General features: G+C 34.0%; 1 protein-coding gene across 1 annotated transcript; it reads right to left on the minus strand.

Moving 5' to 3' along the window:
* Positions 1-1980: 1980 nt before the first annotated feature.
* On the minus strand, positions 1981-24831 carry LOC131928855 (sodium/potassium-transporting ATPase subunit alpha). The gene is made up of 21 exons (XM_059285000.1): positions 24703-24831; positions 22550-22704; positions 21675-21878; positions 21179-21292; positions 20591-20725; positions 20239-20356; positions 19523-19657; positions 18667-18800; positions 18295-18493; positions 17665-17776; positions 16860-16992; positions 15839-16031; positions 12241-12416; positions 10751-10887; positions 8966-9183; positions 8024-8125; positions 6532-6781; positions 5813-5987; positions 4051-4181; positions 3597-3695; positions 1981-2427 (listed from the first exon to the last, which is right to left on the minus strand). Exons 2-21 carry the CDS (start codon positions 22673-22675, stop codon positions 2307-2309), a joined length of 3012 nt encoding a protein of 1003 aa, XP_059140983.1. The 5' UTR covers positions 22676-22704; positions 24703-24831; the 3' UTR covers positions 1981-2306.
* Positions 24832-25187: the final 356 nt, after the last annotated feature.

Here is a 25187-nt window from a genome sequence, read left to right on the forward strand (position 1 = left end):
ACCCAACATTGTTGAAATCTGCTAGTATTGCTAGAAAGTACCCAACATTGTTGAAATCTGCTAGTATTGCTAAAATGATTATGCTTAGAACAAGGAAGAGGTAGGTCTAAAATCCCAGTTGTGGATGTCAATAATGGATGACCCATGAAAAATCAGTACATAAGAGAGCTTTCTGTTGATCAGATTTTTTATTACTTAGCACAGTATTTCTGAGGCAAGTAGTAGAACAGGGGAAGCAACACATGGGAGAATTCTTTTATTTACAGTAGTTTTTGTTATTATATTATAAAGGTACTTCCCATTGCACAAAGAACATAATGTGCTTAATTCTCATTTCTGGCATAATGCTTTTATCAAATTTGGCTATTTGTATTAGCGAAAAGATGGGTTCTTTATATACCCTCCCCCTGAAAACCTGGATATACCCATGAAACCTATTGCAAATTAGTGCAGTATATAATCTTCTCCCTTTTGTGCCCAAGACACATGGGCCACCACAGAAAGCTTTTTCCACTTGTGCTGGTCTCTGGCAATGGTCTTGGCAGTCCCCCAAGATAGCCACGCCTAGTGTAGGATATACCAGGGGTCGGCAACCTTTTGAAGCGGAAGAGCCAAAAGTTACAATTTTCAAAATTTCCCTGGTTTTAAAGAGCCACAAACATATTTTTTATTTCAAATAATTATTTTTTTATTAAGATTATTAGTATTTTTTCAAGGAGCTAGAGAGCCGCATCTTGATATCAAAAGAGCCGCATGCGGCTCGCGAGCCGCAGGTTGCCGACCCCTGGGATATACATGTCTTCACCACCAGATAAGTCACTTAGCATTCTATGTCTGTTGTTATTCTTCAAATGTTAATGCAAACCAACATGTATCTACTATTCACTTATGGTTGTATCCATATCTATTTATTTAACTCTAGCACAAATGCGTGCACAGATGAATAAGTAAGTAAAGATAGCTAAATGAACTTAATTTCATTACAAACATCTAATCTCACAAGTTTCTTAAGTTGAGAGCTAATCCCACAGCGTCCTGAATATTTGGTTCAAACCTATCTCTTAACAACCTCACTTGAAGTTAATGCAGTGCAAACCCTCCTAATACATAATACAGTTTTCCCCCCACTTTTAAAATTGGTACAGCACTGTACCAGACTAAAGAGAATAACACACTTTTGACACTTTTTTTACTATCTTTAAACAGGGGACAGCGATCTAGTATACCAATACTCCACGTTGTTTTAGTAGGTGGCCCTTTTATTTTCTTAACCCACCCCTTTATCGTGTCCATCTTCACATAACATCCTTGCTGAATTTCATCAATTACAGATGATCCCTTAAGTGCCTTAATGTATGCATAATAAAATCAACAAAACTTTTTATACCAAAGAAGTTTTAAAGCCAGTAGAGGTATTCTTTCTAAATAAATATTTCAGCTTCAACATAATATATACCCATATATACTGTGGGTTTTTCATTAGCATAGTGTTATAAATAATTGTTATATGTTCTGTATAAAGTTGATTCCTGTCAAGATGTAACACCTAAGCAATTTATTTTTATACCTGTTTGGAAGTTTCTAGACATTGATATGCATCTGGTTAACTTTTTATTTTAGGCTGGAACTTTTTTTTTTGTTGTAAAACTACGACAGGTTGTTTTTTTATCTTAGCCAAGTGGCCTTACTACAATGGTGTACTGCACCACCAGCAGCCTTATATATTTAACCACTGTGATATGTAAAGTTTCTATATCTTTCCAAATGTTTTAGAGACTTAACTGAGATGATTACTGTAATGTGACTTGTTTATTATGTTTTTAAACTACTTGCGTCACTTCTTGTTCTTGTCAATGTTTAAATAAATCTACACATTATTTTTATTGTATTATTTTTCTTTTTCCTCACAATGTTAAAATTCTTATATTAAAATTATTATTTCAGTATCTCAAACATGAAAACCCAGTTGTTATTTTTTTTAAACTGCAATTTATTACTTGAAATTTAAAATAAAAGATAAATATGCCAATAGTTGAACCAGCAAACTAGTTAGTTAATCCCTTTGTGTAGAATCTAACTCATACTTGACATGATTCACAACATAAAACTATAAACTAAAGTACTTGATTGTACTCAGTTAAAACACAAGACCCATATTAATTATTTGGAATGTCTTTTCTATAAAACATGATCAACACTGAAACATATTTAAGCTAATTCCTTTTAAAAAAATATTAAAACCACCATTTAAAATGTTTAAAATAAATTTGTCAACTCTGAATGTATCAGTTTGGTCTTGCATGACGTTAGTAATACGTTTCCCTCTCAACAAATCCTCTGGGGTGAATCCGAAGAATGTATCGCCTGCACTCATCCATAGTCCACAGGGTGAAAGTATAGGGCAAAGGGTGAAACCAATAGGTATACCTGAAAATGCCAACATCAACATGTACAACTAAAAGTAAGCTGTAAAGTTCAGTACCAAAATGTACTTTTGTCAATAAGTTTAATTAGAAGTACCAGTGTTTTTAGAGTAATATTATAATGAACACATGAGGTAGGAGTCTAGTACATAATTTAGTGTGTGTATAAGGGCTACTACTAGGGTGCTAGGTTGAAAAGGTTTGTCAACACCAGAGCAAAACATTTATGTGTGATACAGCTGAAAGAAGCAAAGTCTACAGTAAAAGTTGACTATGGTTAGCTGTACATAAAACAAGTTTTTTTAAAATAGTTTTTTCTTTGGTAACAATGTCCACCTGTGGGTAGGTGGGTTTGTTGTAAACTCACTCCATTTTGACCTATTTCTAAGGTTGCAATATCCTTTTGCAGGTAAATCAATTTCCAATGAAAAGCAAACTAAATAATTTTCATTATAATTTAATTGAAGATTACTACATTCAATAATAAAAGGGAGATAAGTATTAGTGATCACATGATCAGCCAGGTGATTGTGGTGAGCAGATGTTCTCTACATTTTCAAACCTGGGAAACTAACACTGCCATTAATAATGGGCAAATAATTTAGATTTAAAACCCTATAATTTTCTGAGCCAAGCCTAGTTTTAAATCTACCTCACTAGCCCCAACTTTCCTGACCTAAGGCTAAGTTTACAGTGGCCCCAACTTTTCTGATCTAAGGCTAAGTTTACAGTGGCCCCAACTTTTCTGACCTAAGGCTAAGTTTACAGTGGCCCCAACTTTCCTGACCTAAGGCTAAGTTTACAGTGGCCCCAACTTACCTGACCTAAGGCTAAGTTTACAGTGGCCCCAACTTACCTGACTTAAGGCTAAGTTTACAGTGGCCCCAACTTTCCTGACCTAAGGCTAAGTTTACAGTGGCCCCAACTTTTCTGACCTAAGGCTAAGTTTACAGTGGCCCCAACTTTTCTGACCTAAGGCTAAGTTTACAGTGGCCCCAACTTTCCTGACCTAAGGCTAAGTTTACAGTGGCCCCAACTTTCCTGACCTAAGGCTAAGTTTACAGTGGCCCCAACTTTTCTGACCTAAGGCTAAGTTTACAGTGGCCCCAACTTTTCTGCCCTAAGTTCACACTGGCCCCAAATTTTCTGACCTACAGCCAAGTCTGTACTTACCTTAGTGGCCTAACTTTTAAAAACGTCATGAAGGGAAGGTATGCAATGGCTAAGGCCAAGACAGTTTCAAATACGAGGGAAAAGTTTAACGGCCAGTTCCTGGAAAAGAAAATTTAAGCTCTATTATTCATGAGTACTTGATAAAGGATCCACGCACCTTTTAAACTTTTTAGTTTAAATTTAAGCTTTTAAAATATATTTGACTTGATGTATTTCATATTTAGTAATATTTTTGTTTTTTTTAAATTAAGATAAATACAATAGAGACAACATATTACAATAATTTTACAGTAATTTGTTTAAAAAGCCACAACAGGGTCAAAGAAAGAGTATAACTAAGACGTCATATTAAATGTTAGCCAGTTTTTATAATCCCCTTCCCCCTCCCATATTATCACAAAAATCCAAACCACCCACCCACAAAGATACAAACAAACTCTAGAATTGAACCTACCCCATTCCGTGGGTAAAGAGTGAAAGCCTGCGTGTCTTTGAGACAATGAGATCTGCGTATTGTACAATCACAATGCTAACAAAGAAGGCGGTGTGGCATGTTTGCTCTAAGACCTTACGTTGACTGTACGTCTGGTGAATAAAAACACTTTTCTCATAAAACAACATACATGAGCAACAGATAAACTAAGCAAATAAATGTACTAGTAGGTTATTAGGGGTTATATTACAATTTTCTAATAAAGCTTGGTCTTAGTTTCTATGTTTAGTATAAGCAGTAAAAGGTAATATAAGTCAATTAGTTCACTACTGCCAACCCAACACACTTTTACTGTACATGTATTATTAGACACTAGAACAGTGGTTCTTAACCTGGGTTTGATATTACCCTAGCGGTTCATGAGTCAGTCTCAGTTAAAATACGTTTGCACAAATATAGTAATTAAGTGTGCCAAAGTGAGATAATGCATATGAGTATTGTAAGAATTTTTTAACATGGAACCCTTGATGACACAAAACACACTTCACTTATTGTGTCAACGCCACCTATATAGGTGTGAGATAATATGTGAATATACGTCCTGTGAAAAACATACTTTATTTCTATTTCGTGGCCCATTAGTCAGCTTGTGACTGTTGTAATTGTACGTCATGTGATTTCTTTCTTAAAATTTTAATCACTTGATAGTACGTCATGTGATTTCTTTCTTAATATTTTAATCACTTGATACTATGTTGAGCAAAAAAAAAGTGGTCAGACAAATAGGTGCAATATGGATTTACATGTAGAATGGAACTTCAAGAGAGTTGGCAACCTAACTGCACAATTGTTCAAAACTAAGGAAACACTTCCTTAAGCTACAAGGAGATGGAAAATACAAGAAAATGGCGCTGGCCGAATTCAAGGCAAAGCTGCACATATCTGAACTAGTGCCTGAAAGGCAAACTGCAGAAGTCACACTGAATTGCAGTAAATATTTATTATTATGTTTTTGTTTTTGTGTGAAAATTATATTTGAATAGTTACTTCTTAGAACACGGTGATGTTCATTTATTGCAATAGTAAAATATATACCTCTGTTTTGAATTGGAAAAAAAAAATCATATTTTATTTTTTGCTATTAAGAAGGGTTTGATGAATACGCAAATGAAGCTGGTGGAGTTTGGTGCCTCTAAAGAGGTTAATAAGAACTACTGCACTAGAATGAAAAAATATTAGAGTTTTAAAAAAGAAATTTATATTGTATTTCATAAAATATAGTACATGTCCAATTGGGTTTGACTAATTGTGTGGTTTTGAAATATTTTTTCCTGTTGAAAATTCTCCCCAAATGAAGAAAGTGGATCTCCTTACAAAAGTTAATTCTCAAAAGCAAACAACAGATCAAATAATGGCAGCTGGGAATTCTACTAAACACTATTCTTTCACGCAGTGGCCATAAAATCATGAACTCAAACATACCATTTTCTGCACCTCAAAAGGGCATAACTGTGTAAAATTAAATATTTCGAAAATATACCTTAGTAAATTGTTGGTACATTTTGTTAAGTGTAATTACTCCTAACAAAATTAACATGACACAGTTGTTTAAGCCAATTTTAAAGTAAAATGGTTCCACTTTAGACTTAATAATCCATCGGGCAGATGAAGTAGAGTACATGTTTCTTAAAAGCAGCATATGGAGGGATCATATGGTCAGCACTATGCACAGCCACAATCTTCCATAACAAAATCTTCCAAAACCTGTGGCATGTAAACTTACCCATTCTTGTCCATAAGAATCTGGGAGATCATTAATAGATTTTGCATCCCAACTTTCACGAAGCTTCAGCAAGTCATAGGCCCAAAAACCATTTTCAGCCAGAATAACAACATAAACATAAAATCCACAGCAGGCTTGTAGAAATCCAATAATGCCATAAGACATGGAAATGAGCCTAAAAATTAGAATAAAATAAACCAATCAACAAAAATGTTTACAAGTAAAAACCAGTAAAATAAAAATGGGCCTTTTATATTGTCATGTAGTAGGGACACTATTGTGATGCCGAAAACCTTCAGTTCTGTTACAGCACTAAAGACTGCATTGGATGGTCTGGATGTTTGTGTGTAAGACTACTAACAATAAAAATTTCAAGTTCGGATCCCGGGCTAGAGTATATGGAATGCTCTATCATTCGACAACACTGTCCCCGAAAATGGGGATGGATCAGACACACATTAAGAAAGGAAAAAGAAAACATCGCAAGGCATGCTTTAGACTGGAATCCCCAGGGAAAAAGGAGGGTGGGCCGGCCAAGGAAGACATGGAGAAGAACGGTTGAAGAAGAGGCGAAAGCAGCTGGGCACAGATAAAGGGGGCAGCCCAAAACCGAGTCCGATGGGGATGTGTGGTTGCAGCCCTTTGCTCCCCAGGGGCCACAAAGGAATGATGATGATGATGATGATGATGTCCCATTAATAATTATCGACCTGTATTACCTTTGATTGACCAATTTATCTGTCTTGGCATTTCGAGGTCTGCGCTTCATGATATCTTGTTCTGAGGTCTCATAAGCTAGGGAAATGGCTGGATACATGTCTGTTCCCAGATCAATGAAAAGGATAGTGACCACACCCAGAGGTAGTGGGATTTCAAGCAATATGAACATGAGGAATGGTGTGATCTCAGGAATGTTTGATGTCAGGGTATATGCTATTGATTTCTTTAGGTTGTCAAAGATTAGACGACCTGGAAAAACATGTCAAAAGACTGCATTTAACAGAAATAATAATATTTTCTATTTCTATATAAACAGACATAATATTTTCTGTCTATACAGACATAATATTTTCTGCAGCTATCTCCCAAACAAATTCCTGACTATGTCTTAAGCATTAGTTGATATTTATGTATTCTTTTATTCTGAATCCTACATTCTTGTTAAAAACACAATGAATAATGTTGGATTCCAAAGGTTTAAACTCAGTGTGATGTAATTGCTAGGTCTAAGACTCAGTAAGATGTAATTGCTAGGTCTAACTAAGACTCATTAAGATGTTATTGCTTGGTCTAACTAAGACTCAGTAAGATGTAATTGCTAGGTCTAACTCAGACTCAGTAAGATGTAATTGCTAGGTCTAACTCAGACTCAGTAAGATGTAATTGCTAGGTCTAACTAAGACTCAGTAAGATGTAATTGCTAGGTCTAAGTAAGATTCAGTAAGATGTAATTGCTAGGTCTAACTCAGACTCAGTAAGATGTAATTGCTAGGTCTAACTAAGACTCAGTAAGATGTAATTGCTAGGTCTAACTAAGACTCAGTAAGATGTAATTGCTAGGTCTAACTAAGACTCAGTAAGATGTAATTGCTAGGTCTAACTAAGACTCAGTCAGATGTAATTTCTAGGTCTAACTAAGACTCAGTAAGATGTAATTGCTAGGTCTAACTAAGACTCAGTAAGATGTAATTGCTAGGTCTAACTAAGACTCAGTAAGATGTAATTGCTAGGTCTAAGTAAGATTCAAAATGATGTAATTGCTAGGTCTAACTAAGACTCAGTAAGATGTAAATGCTATGTCTAAGACCCAATACTGCAGGAATTCATGAATCTTGCTATGTCTAACTAAGACTCAGTAAGATGTAAATGCTATGTCTAAGACCCAATACTGCAGGAATTCATGAATCTTGCTATGTCTAACTAAGACTCAGTAAGAGGTAAATGCTATGTCTAAGACCCAATACTGCAGGAATTCATGAATCTTGCTATGTCTAACTAAGACTCAGTAAGATGTAAATGCTATGTCTAAGACCCAATACTGCAGGAATTCATGAATCTTGCTATGTCTAACTAAGACTCAGTAAGAGGTAAATGCTATGTCTAAGACCCAATACTGCAGGAATTCATGAATCTTGCTATGTCTAACTAAGACTCAGTAAGAGGTAAATGCTATGTCTAAGACCCAATACTGCAGGAAGTCATGACTCTTACCTTCCTCAACTCCCATGACAATAGAAGCAAAATTATCATCCAGTAGAATCATGTCCGCAGCTTGTTTGCTCACATCACTTCCGGCAATACCCATAGCCACACCTGCAATTTAAACCATTTCATAGTGAAATATAGTGGCACTTCCAAAACAAAGACATCACTACATAACAAAGCTGCCATGATAGTACAGGGTTTTTAATATTTTTTGTACAGTCCAGAAGATCTGCTTTTTTAGTCAAGTAAAGATTTGTTTGAGTTTATTTCTCTGTAAAATTATTTGATAGTTGAAGTTACATTAACATATAGTACAGATAATTTGTAGATGGTAGGCTGTATTTAAGCTTAGGTTTCATGAAGACTTTTTTAAAAACTCTTTCACAAAAATCTAATAAAACTTTATGAAACAGAGCTGCATATTATCAATCATTAACATAGAAAAAATTATTTTTAATTCAAGAAATTACGGATGGTGGCAGAATTAGTATCCTACAACAACAGAAATTAAGAAGCAGAAGAAGTATCTTACAATACAGTAAGAAGTGGCAGAAGAAGTATTCTACAATACAGCTAAAAGTAGCAGAAGTATTCTACAATACAGCAAAAAGTAGCAGAAGTATTCTACAATACAGAAAAAAGTAGCAGAAGTATTCTACAATACAGCAAAAAGTAGCAGAAGTATTCTACAATACAGCAAAAAGTGGCAGAAGAAGCATTCTACAATACCAAGAAATTAAAGAAAGTTTGGCGCATAAACAGTTGACACGTAATCCTTAATTGTAATGGAAGCATGGTCGAGTCTGCAAAGCTCATGGTTGATAAATTCGAAAAAAAAAGTCTCGATTTCAAACCCTCTGGCAGATAAGGCTCGATCCCTCCCAACACTAAAAATTAAGAACGAAGAAGAAGAAGAAAGAAAGTTTCAGATTCATTAGCAAAACACACCTATATCTGCTTGTTTCAGCGCAGGGGAGTCGTTAACACCATCTCCAGTCACAGCCACAATAGCCCCCGCTCTCTGGCAGCCTTCCACTATGATCAGTTTTTGCTGAGGTGATGTGCGCGCAAATACAATTTCATCATGCTGTTTTAAAACATCATCCAGTTCTGTAGAGGTCATATTCTTCAGTTTTTCCCCTTGTATGACTATTGCTTTGACTTCTCTGAGGGGTGAAATCAAATACAAATTGGTGCTTAAAAACTAGAACATACAGTGGTGATTCATAGAAAAAAAGCCTCAAACAGATTCTTTACAATAACCCAACAATGAATCTGTAAAAGCAAAGTAAAGTTTCCCTTTCAAAACTGACGGTCTATGGGGCAAGTGAAGTAGAGTTCACTTGTTTCTGTGACCTCGGCGTATGAAGAGATAGTGTGGTCAGTACTATGCCCAGCCGCCTTTAGCTTCCCTAACGTGAGTTAGGTACCCATCAGAGTTGGGTGGAACTGTGCCGTAGAATAAACCCCAATTCATAGAACAAAGTGCACAGGCATTGTGAAGAAGTAGATGGTTTAGGAGGGTAATGCTTGGTTATAAAGTAGATGATATTGGGGGAAGGGGGGGGGGGTTAATAAAACCTGTTGTACTGTTAACATCTCCCCATCCCTTGTAAACAAAGTGCAGTTATCCCTGTCATGATGTACACTACTAAGTGCAGAATACAGACTGTACTTTTAACAGTATATTTGATATTTATAATTCATTTGTATTATCTTTTCCCATTTGTGCACAAGACACATGGGGTAGATGAAATAGAGTTCCTCTGCTGAGACCTCAACATATGAAGGGATAATGTGGTCTGCACTATGCCCAGCCAACTTTGTTTCCCTAATGTGAGTTAGGTACCCATCAGAATTAGGTTGACTCAATACAGTCTATTGACTTGAACCCAGATTCATTTGTATGCTTATTATACATTATTGTTATTATTAATTATTCTCAATCAAATAGAAAATAAATAGTGTTATTGTTTTTGCACAGTATTACAGTATTTTGGTAAAAAAAAATGTTTTGTTTATAAGTGATAGTTGAAATATGCAAATCCATAGTCAATGCCTCACATCACATATTATGTACAACTATAGGCATGTTTTTATCAATGTCGAACAGCTTCAAGTGAGGTTTTAAAATGTCAACCCTCCTATAATTATAGACTTGCATGCTGTTAACCCTCCTAAAATGTCAACCCTCGTATAATGCAAGTCCCCGGAATTGGTTGCATTAGTTTTACTAGTTACTACATAAGTTTCTAAAAAATGAAATAGCAGTAAAATAAGAAACATATTAAAACCAAAAGTTTTCCATGTAAATGGTAAACAGTTGCAAAAAAATATATAATTTTTGGAAAATTGCTTGCTAATCCTTTTTTATACCAGTCTTAAAATTAAAAAACAAAATGGGTACATCAGGTTGACCTTACAAGTTTACCACCCATCTGATCTACTGCAAAAAAAAAAAAAGCTCAAACTTATAAAATTAATCTGTGGATGATTTATTTTAATTATTAGGAACTAAATGCCATGTAAAGTTTGGATACATTTATCCTTTATCTTCAAAGGGGAACAACCAAAATACCAAACACAGAATAAGCCAAGAAGAGTTACAGGGAAAGGGAAATAATTTTATACATTTTAACAATTTTGAGTCGTTTTTTTATGCCTGTTTTTTATGCCTGTTTTTTATGCCTGTCGTGTGACAGGCCTTTCTTTAACAAAACAGCAATTACTTACTCAGGATTCACCATATTGATAGGTATCTTTTTCTCAAAAGCTATCTCCTCTCTTGTTTTACAGTCAGGTGTGATGATTCCAACCCCTTTGGCGATGGCATGTGCTGTTATTGGGTGATCTCCAGTCACCATAATAACCTGTACCATAAAGATGTCACAATTATAACCTGTACCATAAAATGTCACCATTATAACCTGCACCATAAAGATGTCACAATTATAACCTGCACCATAAGCATATCACCATTATAACCTGTTCCATTAAAATGTCACCATTATAACCTGCACCATAAAATGTCACTATTATAACCTGTACCATAAACATGTTACTATTATAACCTGTACCATAAAATGTCACCATTATAACCTGCACCATAAAGATGTCACAATTATAACCTGTACCATAAAATGTCACCATTATAACCTGCACCATAAAGATGTCACAATTATAACCTGCACCATAAAATGTCACTATTATAACCTGCACCATAAAGATGTCACAATTATAACCTGCATCATAAAATGTCACCATTATACCTGCACCATAAATTGGCACCATTATAACCTGCACCATAAAATGTCACCATTATAACCTGCACTATAAACATATCACCATTATAACCTGCACTATAAGCATGTCACCATTATAACCTGCTCCATTAACATGTCACCAATTCTACCTGTGTCATGAATGTCACCACTATAACCTGCACCATAAACAAATTATAACCTGCACCATAAACATATTATAACCTGCACCATAAACATATTATAACCTGCTCTATTAACCTGCACCATAAGCAAATTATAACCTGCACCATAAACATATTATAACCTGCTCTATTAACCTGCACCATAAACAAATTATAACCTGCACCATAAACATATGATAACCTGCACCATAAACATATAACCTGCTCTATTAACCTGCACCATAAACAAATTATAACCTGCACCATAAACATATTATAACCTGCACCATAAACATATTATAACCTGCTCTATTAACCTGCACCATAAACATATTATAACCTGCACCATAAACATATTATAACCTGCACCATAAACATATTATAACCTGCTCTATTAACCTGCACCATAAACATATTATAACCTGCTCTATTAACCTGCACCATAAACATATTATAACCTGCACCATAAACATATTATAACCTGCACCATAAACATATTATAACCTGCTCTATTAACCTGCACCATAAACATATGATAACCTGCACCATAAACATATTATAACCTGCTCTATTAACCTGCACCATAAACATATTATAACCTGCACCATAAACATATGATAACCTGCACCATAAACATATAACCTGCTCTATTAACCTGCACCATAAACATATGATAACCTGCACCATAAACATATGATAACCTGCACCATAAACATATAACCTGCTCTATTAACCTGCACCATAAAATCAGGTCAAGCACTGCACATAATTCAAATTATCTCTCTTTAAAAAATCAAACCTTTATTCCAGCACTTCGACATTTAGCAACAGCATCTGGTACCGCTGACCTGGGTGGGTCTATCATTGACATGAGACCCAGAAACCTTAGTTCTGTAAGAGGAAAGTTGGGATTATCTGCATCAAATGGATAAGTCACAGGATAGGTCTTCGCAGGCAACTGTAGCTCAGCAAATCCTGTTGGAAATAAAATCAGAAGTTTTGAGGACTACAAGATGAATTTTGGGGTATTAGCGTATAATGGATAAGTGATAGGGTAGTTTTCTGTAGGCTACAGTAATTAAGAAGGTAAAGTTAAAATTGCAATTTGACATTGTCTTTTAATTATGTAGAACAGTGGTTCCCAACCTTTTTCGAGTGGCGACCCCCTTTTATAAAAATTAAGTGACCCGCGACCCCCATAGAATTAAAAAGCCGAAATTAGTATGGAAATCAATAAGCACTAAAATAAAATTTTCTAGTAGACTTTCAATATGAACTACTCTTGATAACTGTTTTAATACCATAAGTAAAATTGCATACAATTCACTAAACATTCGCGGTTAATTTTTGTTTTTAAAGTCTTTTTTTTTGTTAACGCCAACCTATGTCATTATCATTATCTTAATTTTGTTTTTAATCGAAAAATTTTACGTTTGGATATAAATGGTTAATACTACACCAAAATTGTGTCTGAAGTTTTTCATTTTACGCGGAATCATTCTACAAATCAAAGAATTCATCTTGTAATTCATCGGGAATGCTGGCAACATCAAGGGAAGAAGAGAATGGATAATGCATCAATGCAAATTCTTTTTTTTTTTCAGCTCAGAGAAATAGCGCTTCAGTTCGTTTTCAATAGATTCAAGATGTCCAGAAATTTCTTCTTTCAAAATTTTAATTATCTCACAATTAGATTCATCTACCACACTGCAGAGTTTCTCAAAATTAAAATATTTCCAAGATTTATTTTCTTCGCCGATTTTGCAGCTTTGATAAAAAATGCCCCGAGATTATCATGGAATGTGATAATATTCGTTCATATGCTTATGCCTTATGTTGATGTTGGAACACATCTGCTAGGTATGAAACCCTCTCCAACCACTCTATGTCGTTTTAAGTATACCAAAAGGTCTTGTTTCCTTTGCATTTCCAAGAACAATTTGATTTCAGATTTCAATTCAAAAACACGATTCACAACAATTCGTTTGACAGCCAGCGCACTGTAGTGTAGAAGAGCAGAACCTCGTGATCTTTATTCAGGTCTTTGCTCAGTTCATATAATTTACGAATTATACTAGTAATGGAGTCTTGATGGCGATTGGTGAGGGCAGTGGTTAGGGAGCTAAATCTTTTCTGCTTTCTGAAAGCCCGATTTTAACCTAAACGTAGATGGTGGACCTATCCGTACAAACCCTCACAGCCGTTTTAACCCATTTTAATCATCCAATTTAGAAAAAAAACGTATTTATTTCCTCCATGCTATCTTCACAAAAGAGCAACTCTTCTTTGCTATCATCTGAATAAATATAGACAAAGACCAGCAACTGCGAACAAGAACTCGCGTCTGTTGATTTATCAACTTGAAAAGCAAACAATGGTGAAAGCTTGATTTCAATAAAAATGTGTTATTTAACATCTACGGACATTTAAGAATTAACTTCACCATCTTCAACATGCAGCGTTTGATGAGATTTTCTCCTATTGTGTTTTTTTTTGCTTGGCATTTTCTGTCGCGACTTCATGTGATGCTTGCACTAATGCTGTGTTTCCTTGGTGAAAACTTCCTGTTCGATCAAGTCTCTGACGTTTACAACTAGCTTCATACCGACAAAAGAACTCCATATCTTTTTTGGTGTGTTTCGAATGACTCGTGTCAAATGACGTTTTAGTTTTGAAGATTTCATAGATTCGTGACTGAGAACAACTTTGTACAGTACGCTTTGCTTCTTCTCTATTCCATTTCCAGTGATGTTAGTAAAGCCGAATTTCAAAAATTCTTCTAAATATTTATGTTTTGTTTCAAATTACTAAGGTTTAGTATACCAGTTGGCGACTCCCCAGAAACCCCCAGGTTGGGAACCCGTGATGTAGAAGATTAGTTTCAATACTACGGGGGTGTAATTAAATAAATGTTAGAATAACAGAACAGTGAATATTTCAAAGGTGGTTGATTTCAAGCTTAATTATTTTAACTGGTGTCAGGCCAATTGATTCCAACAAATTCAGTGGTGTCAAGCTAGTGATTTTAACAAATAACATACCATGCCATCCCATATACTGCAAATAATAGCAAATAAATTACTAGACACTACACAGAGATGTACTGCACTTGAAGGGAAATAAACATATGAAAAATGTACAATGCCATCCCATATACTGCAAATAATAGCAAATAAATTACTAGACACTACACAGAGATGTACTGCACTTGAAGGGAAACAAACATATGAAAAATGTACAATGCCATCCCATATACTGCAAATAATAGCAAATAAATTACTAGACACTACACAGAGATGTACTGCACTTGAAGGGAAATAAACATATGAAAAATGTACAATGCCATCCCATATACTGCAAATAATAGCAAATAAATTACTAGACACTACACAGAGATGTACTGCACTTGAAGGGAAATAAACATATGAAAAATGTACAATGCCATCCCATATACTGCAAATAATAGCAAATAAATTACTAGACACTACACAGAGATGTACTGCACTTGAAGGGAAATAAACATATGAAAAATGTACAATGCCATCCCATATACTGCAAATAATCTATATATATAATTCTCTTCTGGGAGCCGTTAGAAAACAAGCTGCAAGCGCCTCCTTGCAGTCCCCTCTCTTTCTCTCTATCACTATCACTACCACCCCCACACCACTCCCACATTGTCTGGTGAGCTGTGGTCACGCTGTTTACATTTTACAATCATAGAGACGAGTTTGGTGACGGCTATTAGGGGCAGATAATTTAGTTTGAAACGATTTTAAACTTAGAGGAGGTAACTAAGAGGAGGCTGCTTTCACGTGGGGGGGGGGGGAAGGGGGGGGTTTAGTGTTTTTAAGCAAATATTTTCAGTGGCAGCAATGGTACTGTCGAATTCACAAATTATAAATTACTGAAAAGTAGAAAAAAAAAACAACAACTAAATAGCGGCGTATGATACGCAGCGGGTCGGCTTGTAGCAAATAAATTACTAGACACTTCACAGAGATGTACAGCACTTGAAGGGAAATAAGCATATGAAAAATGTACAATGCCATCCCATATACTGCAAATAATAGCAAATAAATTACTAGACACTACACAGAGATGTACTCCACTTGAAGGGAAATAAACATATGAAAAATGTACAATGCCATCCCATATACTGCAACTAATAGCAAATAAATTACTAGACACTACACAGAGATGTACTGCACTTGAAGGGAAATAAACATATGAAAAATGTACAATGCCATCCCATATACTGCAAATAATAGCAAATAAATTACTAGGCACTACACAGAGATGTACAGCACTCGAAGGGAAACCAACATATGAAAAATGTACCAATCTTTAGTTCCTAAAAAATGCTAGTTGTTAAAGACAGATAAAATGGCTCTTACCTAAAACTCTTTCCCCTCTGCCTCCCAGATCAAGATAGGCTTTATCAAACTCATCCAGAAATTCAGGGTTGATTGTATTTTCTACTCCGTGCATCAAATAGGATGAGCAACGTTCTAATATTCTCTCAGGGGCCCCTTTCATTACCAAAAGCAATTGGTCATCGTTAGGATTATCTGTTTTGTGAATTGAAACCTATGGATATAGGAATAGTATATTTTATTCTTTGTTGTTTTTTTTACTTATTTCACTGAAAGTTTCAATTGCCAAACCTCATAAACCTTGGCAAATGTTTTAGTACAGTCAATTAAAGAAGGTAAAATCTTATCACATAATACATAAAAGACTTAAAATTTTTAAATAAAATTCTTTTGTTAATGTTAATTATGTGTCACTTAACAATACTTTTTCTATAGTTCTATATAATATACTAGAGTTTCGTAACACATTACTGAGATTTCATAAGAAATACAAATATGAAAACAAACAACAAAACACTTTATCGAATGCCCAAGCTGATTCAGCTCAAATCTGGTTTTAATACATTTATTTTTATTATTTTTTGGCCAAAAAAAAATAATGTATTGGTCGTCAGCTAATCAATGTCATACTTTTGAATTGGAAGATGTGTCAGTATTGAAAAATGTGCACATGAGCTTTTATATATAAGGGTAGTACTCTACCCAGTCATGTCTGTACATAGGAGCAAGTTGAAGTCAATAGGAGACCTCATGGTTTAGAGAAACTGTGTGCCCTTACTGGTCAGGTACCCAATACAGCTTGGTGGATTTTGAAAACTTTACAAAAAAGTCTGGTAAAGCTGTGTGGCTATAGATTTGAGTCAGGGAACAGAACTTAAAAATTTGGGTTAGCAATCTACTGAAAGGGTCTTGACATGTCTTTACTTGCTCAACTTTTTACTATCTAAAGCCTACTGTTTTTCAATAATAAATTATACAGAAACATCTTTTGCCAAATAACCAATCTTGTTATAGACTAGACTTTCCAGATAGTTATAATAACCTGAAATTTATTAGATGAGTTGAAGGGGATCTCCACCAATTTCGGATTGTTTTTCTGATACTGGGCAACGTTTCCTATAACCAGCTCTGTACATTTTAGCAAAGCAGCTTCTGAAGCATCCCCAGTACATTCTCTGGAATACAATTAAAAAAGCACTGAATATACATACAATAAAAAAGCACTGAATATACATACAATAAAAAAGCACTGAATATACATACAATAAAAAAGCACTGAATATACATACAATAAAAAAGCACTGAATATACATACAATAAAAAAGCACTGAATATACATACAATAAAAAAGCACTGAATATACATACAATAAAAAAAGCACTGAATATACATACAATAAAAAAGCACTGAATATACATACAATAAAAAAGCACTGAATATACATACAATAAAAAAGCACTGAATATACATACAATAAAAAAGCACTGAATATACATACAATAAAAAAGGACTGAATATACATCAGACAATTTATTTTCAACTCCTCCAAAAAAAACTGTTGTGCTAAAAATGTGGTAGGTAGATCTACAATGTAACCAAGGGACATTGTGGTCTGGGGTAAGATACTCCACTGTCACCGTAAGGGACATGAGTTCAGTTCCTGGGCTCATGTCAATCTGATATCAGAGTCGACCGAGGTCTGAAGTATGTCTGAGCCAGGTATTATAATGGTGGCTGGGCAAAGGGCTGATCACACAATCCAGTTACGTCAAAGAATAAGATAAATAAGCATTAGTCAGGATCATACATTGAACAATGAGGTGGGACATGGCCTAATAAAAATTTACCTCCTCAAAATGGGTACATTTTCCTGACCCCCAACAAACTGTGCTCTGCTACACAGCATTGCACAGCGTGCTATGGGCAGCCATCCAGGTAGATCCATGAATTTATTTCCCACTGAAACATTTGTTTTACAAACAGATCAGTATTTGTTTCGCAAATTTATGGGATTTTTTTTCTGGCCAAAAAAAAATTAGAATTAGTAACTGTTTATCAAACTTGAGGTTTTTTTTTGTGAAATGTTTATTGGTAACCAGTACACTAAAATAAAGATTTAATTTAGTACAATGGGTGAAATTGCTACGCAGAGTGGCCACTCCTGCCTTTAAGAAAATGTTACCTAATTCCCTGTGGTGCCACCTACCTGCGCTTTCTTAGAAATACGGCACATACACAATGAGGAAAATTATGAATGAGAAGTTTTTGTGAATGAGGCTCGAATTTGAATTTGTAAACATTTTTTTTGTAGTGAAAATTTAAAACCTTTGTATTTATGACGACATCATATCCTGAGCCTTAGCAAAATGTAAGACTTTTTTTAGTGAAAATTTATAACCTTTGTATTTATGACGACACCATATCCTAAACCTTAGCAAAATGTAAGACACAACAAGCAGTTTGATTAAAGAACTTGCCTGACTGGTCTTCACTTGTATCTGCTTCATGGATGACATTGTCAAACCACATGTGGGCCACTGTCATTCTATTCTGTGTCAAAGTCCCAGTTTTATCAGAGCAGATGGTCGATGTTGAGCCTAAAGTTTCCACCGCCTCCAAGTTTTTCACCAAGCAGTTTTTTTTTGCCATGCGCTTCGCTGTGAGAGTTAAACACACCTACAGAGAAATAAAAGTAGTTTTACCATTGTAAGAAAGCCTTAGAATAAACAACATATAAACCTGAAGAATTCAAGTTTCAGCTAAGTTGTGGATAGTACCTATCCATCACATTAAAGACTATGTTCAACAAACAAGTTAAAAAATTAAAATAGTTGAATAATAAGACATACAGTAACAGTAGCTAGCAGTCCTTCAGGAACATTGGCCACAATTATACCAATAAGGAAAACAACAGCCTTTATCCAGGAGTACCCCATGTAAAGAGCTATGGCTCCAAAGGAAAGTCCCAAAAACACTGCCACACCTGGAAACATTGAAGTATGATACATGGTGAAAGGGCAATATTACAAGATACAATGTGATAGTGCAATATTACAAGATACAAGGTGATAGCTCAATATTACAAGATACAAGGTGATAGCTCAATATTACAAGATACAAGGTGATAGCTCAATATTACAAGATACAAGGTGATAGCTCAATATTACAAGATACAAGGTGATAGCTCAATATTACAAGATACAAGGTGATAGCTCAATATTACAAGATACAAGGTGATAGCTCAATATTACAAGATACAAGGTGATAGCTCAATATTACAAGATACAAGGTGATAGCTCAATATTACAAATTCATGATGAGTGTCATACAATATTATAATTCTAAAACTGGTGTTTCAAAACTCTATGTGGGTTGGTCACATAGCCTACACTCATATTATTGCTGTAGTTGATCATTTAATATAGATAATTGCTGATCACATACACCAATGTTATCACCGTAGTCAATCAATAATAGATGATTGCTGATCATATACACTTATGTTATCATCGTAACCAAGCAATAAACACAGATAACTTCCACTATCAAAACAAATTCAAGCAATCAAAAGTTGTCAATCATATTTTTTGTGTTCAAAACAACAACCACCAAATATTTTGGCTCTGGGGTCGAATTTGACATCTACCCTGCACATCTCAATTTTATGTGTTTCTTCTTAATGTTGGAAAATCCTATCCCTATTACCTGTGATCAAATGGATGAAGTGTTCTATTTCCCTGGCGATAGGTGTATCCCCAGTTTCCAAGCCTGAGGCAAGACCAGCAATACGCCCCATCACAGTGTGATCTCCAGTTAGAATGACAATACCAGTAGCTGTGCCTGTGGATTGTAAGATTTACATTCAATAAAAAAAATTGGATCAAATTTTTATCTGTGGATTTCTAATACCAGTGTCGGATAATGGCACAATGATAGAATCTTCTTAAAAACAGGGTGTTTGGTTAAATAGATACTCATATGACTTGCTAACGTACTCTATCCTTAACCCTAACCCTGGGTCCTAACCTAAATTCTAACCACAAATCTAGTGGGGATTACAATACTACTCGCATCCTTGCACACATATTTTTGGAAGAGTCTATTGTTAGACATCTGTATCCTAAATCATTCGGAATTTTATATACAATGAAATTTCCAGGTAAAAAATGAACTTTTATAAAACAAATTAATAGGAAGAATAAAACTGTAACTTACTTACCCTTAATATACTTTTTTAAAAGTAATTTTACTCATTAATAAAATTTAAAACCTTTGCAAAAAACTGTTTGAAAATGAAAATGCTGAATAATAAAACAATATACTTTCAACTGCAGCAATTTAAATAAAAAAAAAAAAGAAGTCTTTGGTTTTGATAAAATGAACTGTATAAAAACAGAAGTAATTATGCAAGTGTATTATACCCTCGACTGCATTTGTTGAAAAAAAAGCCAAATTTTTTGTTTCTAGCGGATTGTCATGGGTGAACTCAGGTCCTCGAGATTGTGGCTCTGATTCTCCAGTTAAAGAAGAGTTATCCACCTTTCAAAGAGTCAATTCTTTTTATTTAATCGACACAGCTTACTTCATTACTAAAATTTCCCGTTATGTATAGCTAAATTTATTTTTTTAATAGTAGGTAAAGTACATTATATTTAACAGACATAATTTTGGGAGCTAAGCAATGACTACAAAAGCTAGTATAGAAAGATATTTAAAATTGTAAAAGATGATTATCTGAGTATACCTGACATTAAACAAAGAACAGATACATACCTTAAACCCATGAGACTCAATAATGCGTATGTCAGCAGGAACACTGTCTCCAAATTTCACCTTCACTATGTCCCCTTTCACAACCTCTTTGGTATCTATTGTTAAGACTTCGCCATCTCTTAAAACTAAAGCATGCTGAAACAGACAGCCTTTTATGGTGAAAATAAAACAAAATTGGCAGGATATGTTAACATCTCTGTAAATACAATTTCAAGATGTTTTCTGGAGAAAATGTGTGAAAGGGGGAGAAAATTCATATATGTGTTTTTTGAAATAGGTACAACTTTTCATGATAAAATCACAATTTTACAATCTTACATCTATGTAAATTATTTTAAAAAAATAGTAATGTAAAGTTTCTCCAAAATAATTTGCTGGATTACATTGCCTGTATCATATTAGTAAAAGGGGATAAAGCCTACATTTTTTTTTGGACATAATATAGAGCTGATTACATCGAGCTTTGAGAAGAACTTATACCAGTTGGAGAATAGAACTCTACTATTATTTTTAATCTGCTTATGCACCTGTAACTTCATATTATTTGATACCTCATTTTGTCAAGTGTTTTTAATTGTAAGCACTTACTTGAGGTACAAGGTTTTTAAATGACTCCATAATAGAAGAACTCTTTGATTCTTGATAGAATGTGAAGATTCCAGTAATGATGACTACAGCCATCAATACAATACCCAGGCCAAGCTGTTAAGGTGAAAAGTTATGGGCAAAATTATTAACAATATTTCTCATATGCCCCCACAATGTCTAAAGATTGTTTTTTAAACTGTTACAGTAAGAGTCTTTCAATATTAACAGCTAACTTTTTAAATGATAAAACGCAGTAATTTCCAAACTGGGATTTGTGGGGAGGCACTGACTTGTATTACAAGAGACAAATAGTCTAATGCATCAAATATGAACTTTTTAACGTTAAAAATATTAATCTGCGCCACTATTATAATAGTCTGTCAATTGTGGATTTTCAGAAAAGAAGGGTCAATGAAAGAAAGGTTGAAAAATAACTGCCTTAATGATTTCAGGGTAGATACTTTATGTAGAGAAGAAGAAAAAAAAATCTGCTCACATTTTCTTTCTCTCCACCTTCAACTTCCACAAGTGTTATAAGGTATGCTACTAAACAGAGGAAGGATCCTATCCATAGCAATAAAGCAAAGCCTGTAAACATCGTTTTCAAAAACTTGATCCACATTGGTGTAGTTTTAGGTGGAGTTAGTTTATTATAACCATAAAGCCTTAGATTTTCAGCTGCCTGCTCACTGGTCAGACCCTATCCAGGTAAAAAAATATATAAATTATGACATTTATTAAGACGCTATTAAGGTAAAAAAAATACTATCCAAGTAAAAACAAAAATACATTATGACATTTATATAGGTCCTAAACTACAAGACATAGGTGATATTCAAATATTAACCATAGAGGAGCAATTACAGCAAAAAATGTATTACTTTATTTCCAACCATGCAAGTAATGGTACTACCATTTAATTACGTACCAGAACTGTCATATCACTATGATTAAGAAAGCTTATAAATTAGCTTATATTCAAATTAGTATGCTGGTATAAGAGTTAGAATTAGAGTTAGGTTAATATTCTTTAGTGGAAAGAGTTAGAATTAGAGTTAGGTTAATATTCTTTAGTGGAAAGAGTTAGAATTAGAGTTCAAATCCAGTTTTAATTCAGTGGAACATCCCTGAGTCCACCCAGCTCTGATGAGTATCTAACTCACATTAGGGAAAGCAAAGGTGGCTGGACATAGCCTCTGACCGCATTATCCCTTTATGTGACGAGGTCAATAAACATATGAACTCTACTTCCTCTGCCCAATGAATAGTTAGGTGTAAAGAAGAATCTCTTTTCCTACTTAAAACATTCTTCTAATGCTGAAAAGAAAATAGATTCTTTATTTTGAAGATTCTAAAAGTATGCCTACTTACAGTTTGCAGATCTTTAATGTTATAGCGAGCCATCAACTCCTGAATGGTTATTTTGTGGTCATCAATGACCAGCTCACTCTTCAACTCATTAAGATCTGAGCCCTTACTTCCTCGTTGCTTTTCCATTATTCAGTTACTTGGCTAACAGTTTTTAACTAAAAAAGAGTAATGATATAAATGTTATAATTTGTAGCCCCACAGAATATACATTAGATCCTATCCAAGTTAATACAAAGGCTTTACATTATGTACAAAATTTTGCCACATATGGTATACACCCTATAACACATCTCATGATCTCATAGTGCATTCAAACAATGAAATGCATACTTGTTCAGTATTTTGACAGACTGGTAATGTCGTAAAGTGTAATTATTATTCATAAGTGGCCCTACAACAACAAACATCTATTGTAAGGCTAAAAGTAAAAACTTTCATTCAAAATACACACTTAAATGAACTAGTTAAAAGATACTGTATTCGTTATTACTTTAGGTTTACACTGAAGGCAATGCAACATATTCACCAGTTGGCGGAAGCATGCCAGATTTTGTTCTGGTAGTGATGCAGATGGGTGACACTAACTGACTAAATATGAATCACAGTGAGTACTAATAGATTAAACAAAAGCATCCATCTTTAAGATATGAGGAATAGTCAGCCCAAATATCTTTCCAGCATTACTGTTAAATCAACAGCAGATGGGGCAAGGCTTGAGTGTTTATCAGTCTCTGCATGTCATCTACAAATGTATCTTCAGAGATGATCTATATAGATCTAGATAGGACTTATTTGGAAATATACCATTTTTGACCTTATTAGATTGCTTTAAAAATAGTTTTGGAAATTCATTTATTGTTTGTTTCTTGGTTTTTTGTTTGGTTTTTTTTTGCTGGTTTTTGTCATCAGAAAAATCACCGCTTCACTGAAAATGTTCATATCTAAATAAACCTGTTTACATGATAAAGAAAAAAAAATGCATGAGCATTTAGATTTTGGCCTAATATTAGTGATATTACTTTAGCCATTCTATGGCATAGAAAGTTGAAAAAAAAACTATAAATAATAGGCTACAGAAAACCCCTGAAAATTGGTTATCAATACAACAACCATTTGGCAGCATTTCAGCATCAATAATTAATATATATTTTTAAAATATAAGCAAAGTTTAACAAATCTGTCACTTCAGTGAAGGTTTCTAGCATAAAAAGTTTTTAAATTTTGAAGGGGTTGCACTAAGTGGTACTGTGCGGTTCAGCGCCCTACTGGTCTTGGTAAATTACTTTTGGCAGATCCATTTTTTTCAATAGTTGAACAATACATCATGCTAAATTAAACTCTTTTCTTCTTAAAGAGCCACAGTGTGTGACAGGTCAGCTAGTTCGATAATAAATAAAAAAGTAGAAGTCTATTCAAAACTCTTGAAAGTCTAATTTAAACGACCAGTAAGCTAGTGGTCACTAATAGAAAAATAAGTCAAATCTAAAGATTAGAAGGAGTTTTACAGTTACAGCTGTAAATAATTCTAGATCTAGATCTAGATGGCTAGGTGGTAGTTAAGAATCAAAATTTATTAAAGGTAAAACATTCTAGATCTAGAATCTACACTAGATTCTAGTCTAATACTGATTCTAGATCAACTGATTAGAATCAAGATCTAGAAGAGTTAAGTTAGACTTAGAGATCTAGTGACTAGATTCAAATAGATTCTAATTCTAATTAATTTCTATGATCTAGATTATTCTAGATTCTAGATAGATCTATCTACTATTATCTAGATTCTAGATCTAGGTCTAGTAGATCAAGGTTCTAGAATACTAAGAATAGACGATTAGATTAGAAATTAGATCAGATCTAGTGATCTAGATCTTGAATCTAAGATCTCTAGATCTAGATTTTTTAAATCTAGAGATTCTAGAGTCTAGCTAGAGTCTAGAATCTAGTCTAGACTAGATCAAGATCATAAAGTTCATTCATAACTAAACTATTAATTAATATTAAACTAACATACATATTAATTAATTAATACATAATATGATAATAATATTAATAAATTATAAATAATAAATAATTTAAACATAATCAATATTCATTCATTATTAGATCTAGATCTAAATCTAGTAGTTTATTAACTGGCTGTAGCTATTACTGACCACACAGTTTTATACTAAGTCAATATTCATTTTAAAAGAATTGTTATTATTCATAGTTGAACATATTATCTCATGGCATGAGCCCATAGAATCTAGACCACAGTAACCATAGACTCATTGCATTTTCTGTTGAACGGAAGCAGTAAAATTGCGTCATTTGTAGCTTCTAAATGCCGGCGCGTAAAACTTAGCAAACGGTGTAGACTCTAGATCTAGTCTTAAGTGTTCACAAGTTATAATCTAGATCTAGAGATCGATCTTTTTTTCATTTCTGCTAGACTTAATTATGTTAATCCATTTGAATTTACAAAGATTTTTAGAATTTAGAAAAAGGTTAAAATAAAAAATATTAAATAAATGCATTCGTTACCCATTAATTCTTGATGTATTATCGGCTTATCGTGTAGATCTAGATTCTAGATCTAAAATTAAATACTTCAGTTTCACGAATATTGTCGTATATATCTGACTTTTAATCAGAGTTT

The sequence above is a fragment of the Physella acuta genome, unplaced genomic scaffold (genome assembly GCF_028476545.2).
Source record: "Physella acuta isolate Inbredline_101_S28 unplaced genomic scaffold, ASM2847654v3 ptg001556l, whole genome shotgun sequence".
In the NCBI taxonomy this organism is placed as follows: domain Eukaryota; kingdom Metazoa; phylum Mollusca; class Gastropoda; family Physidae; genus Physella; species Physella acuta.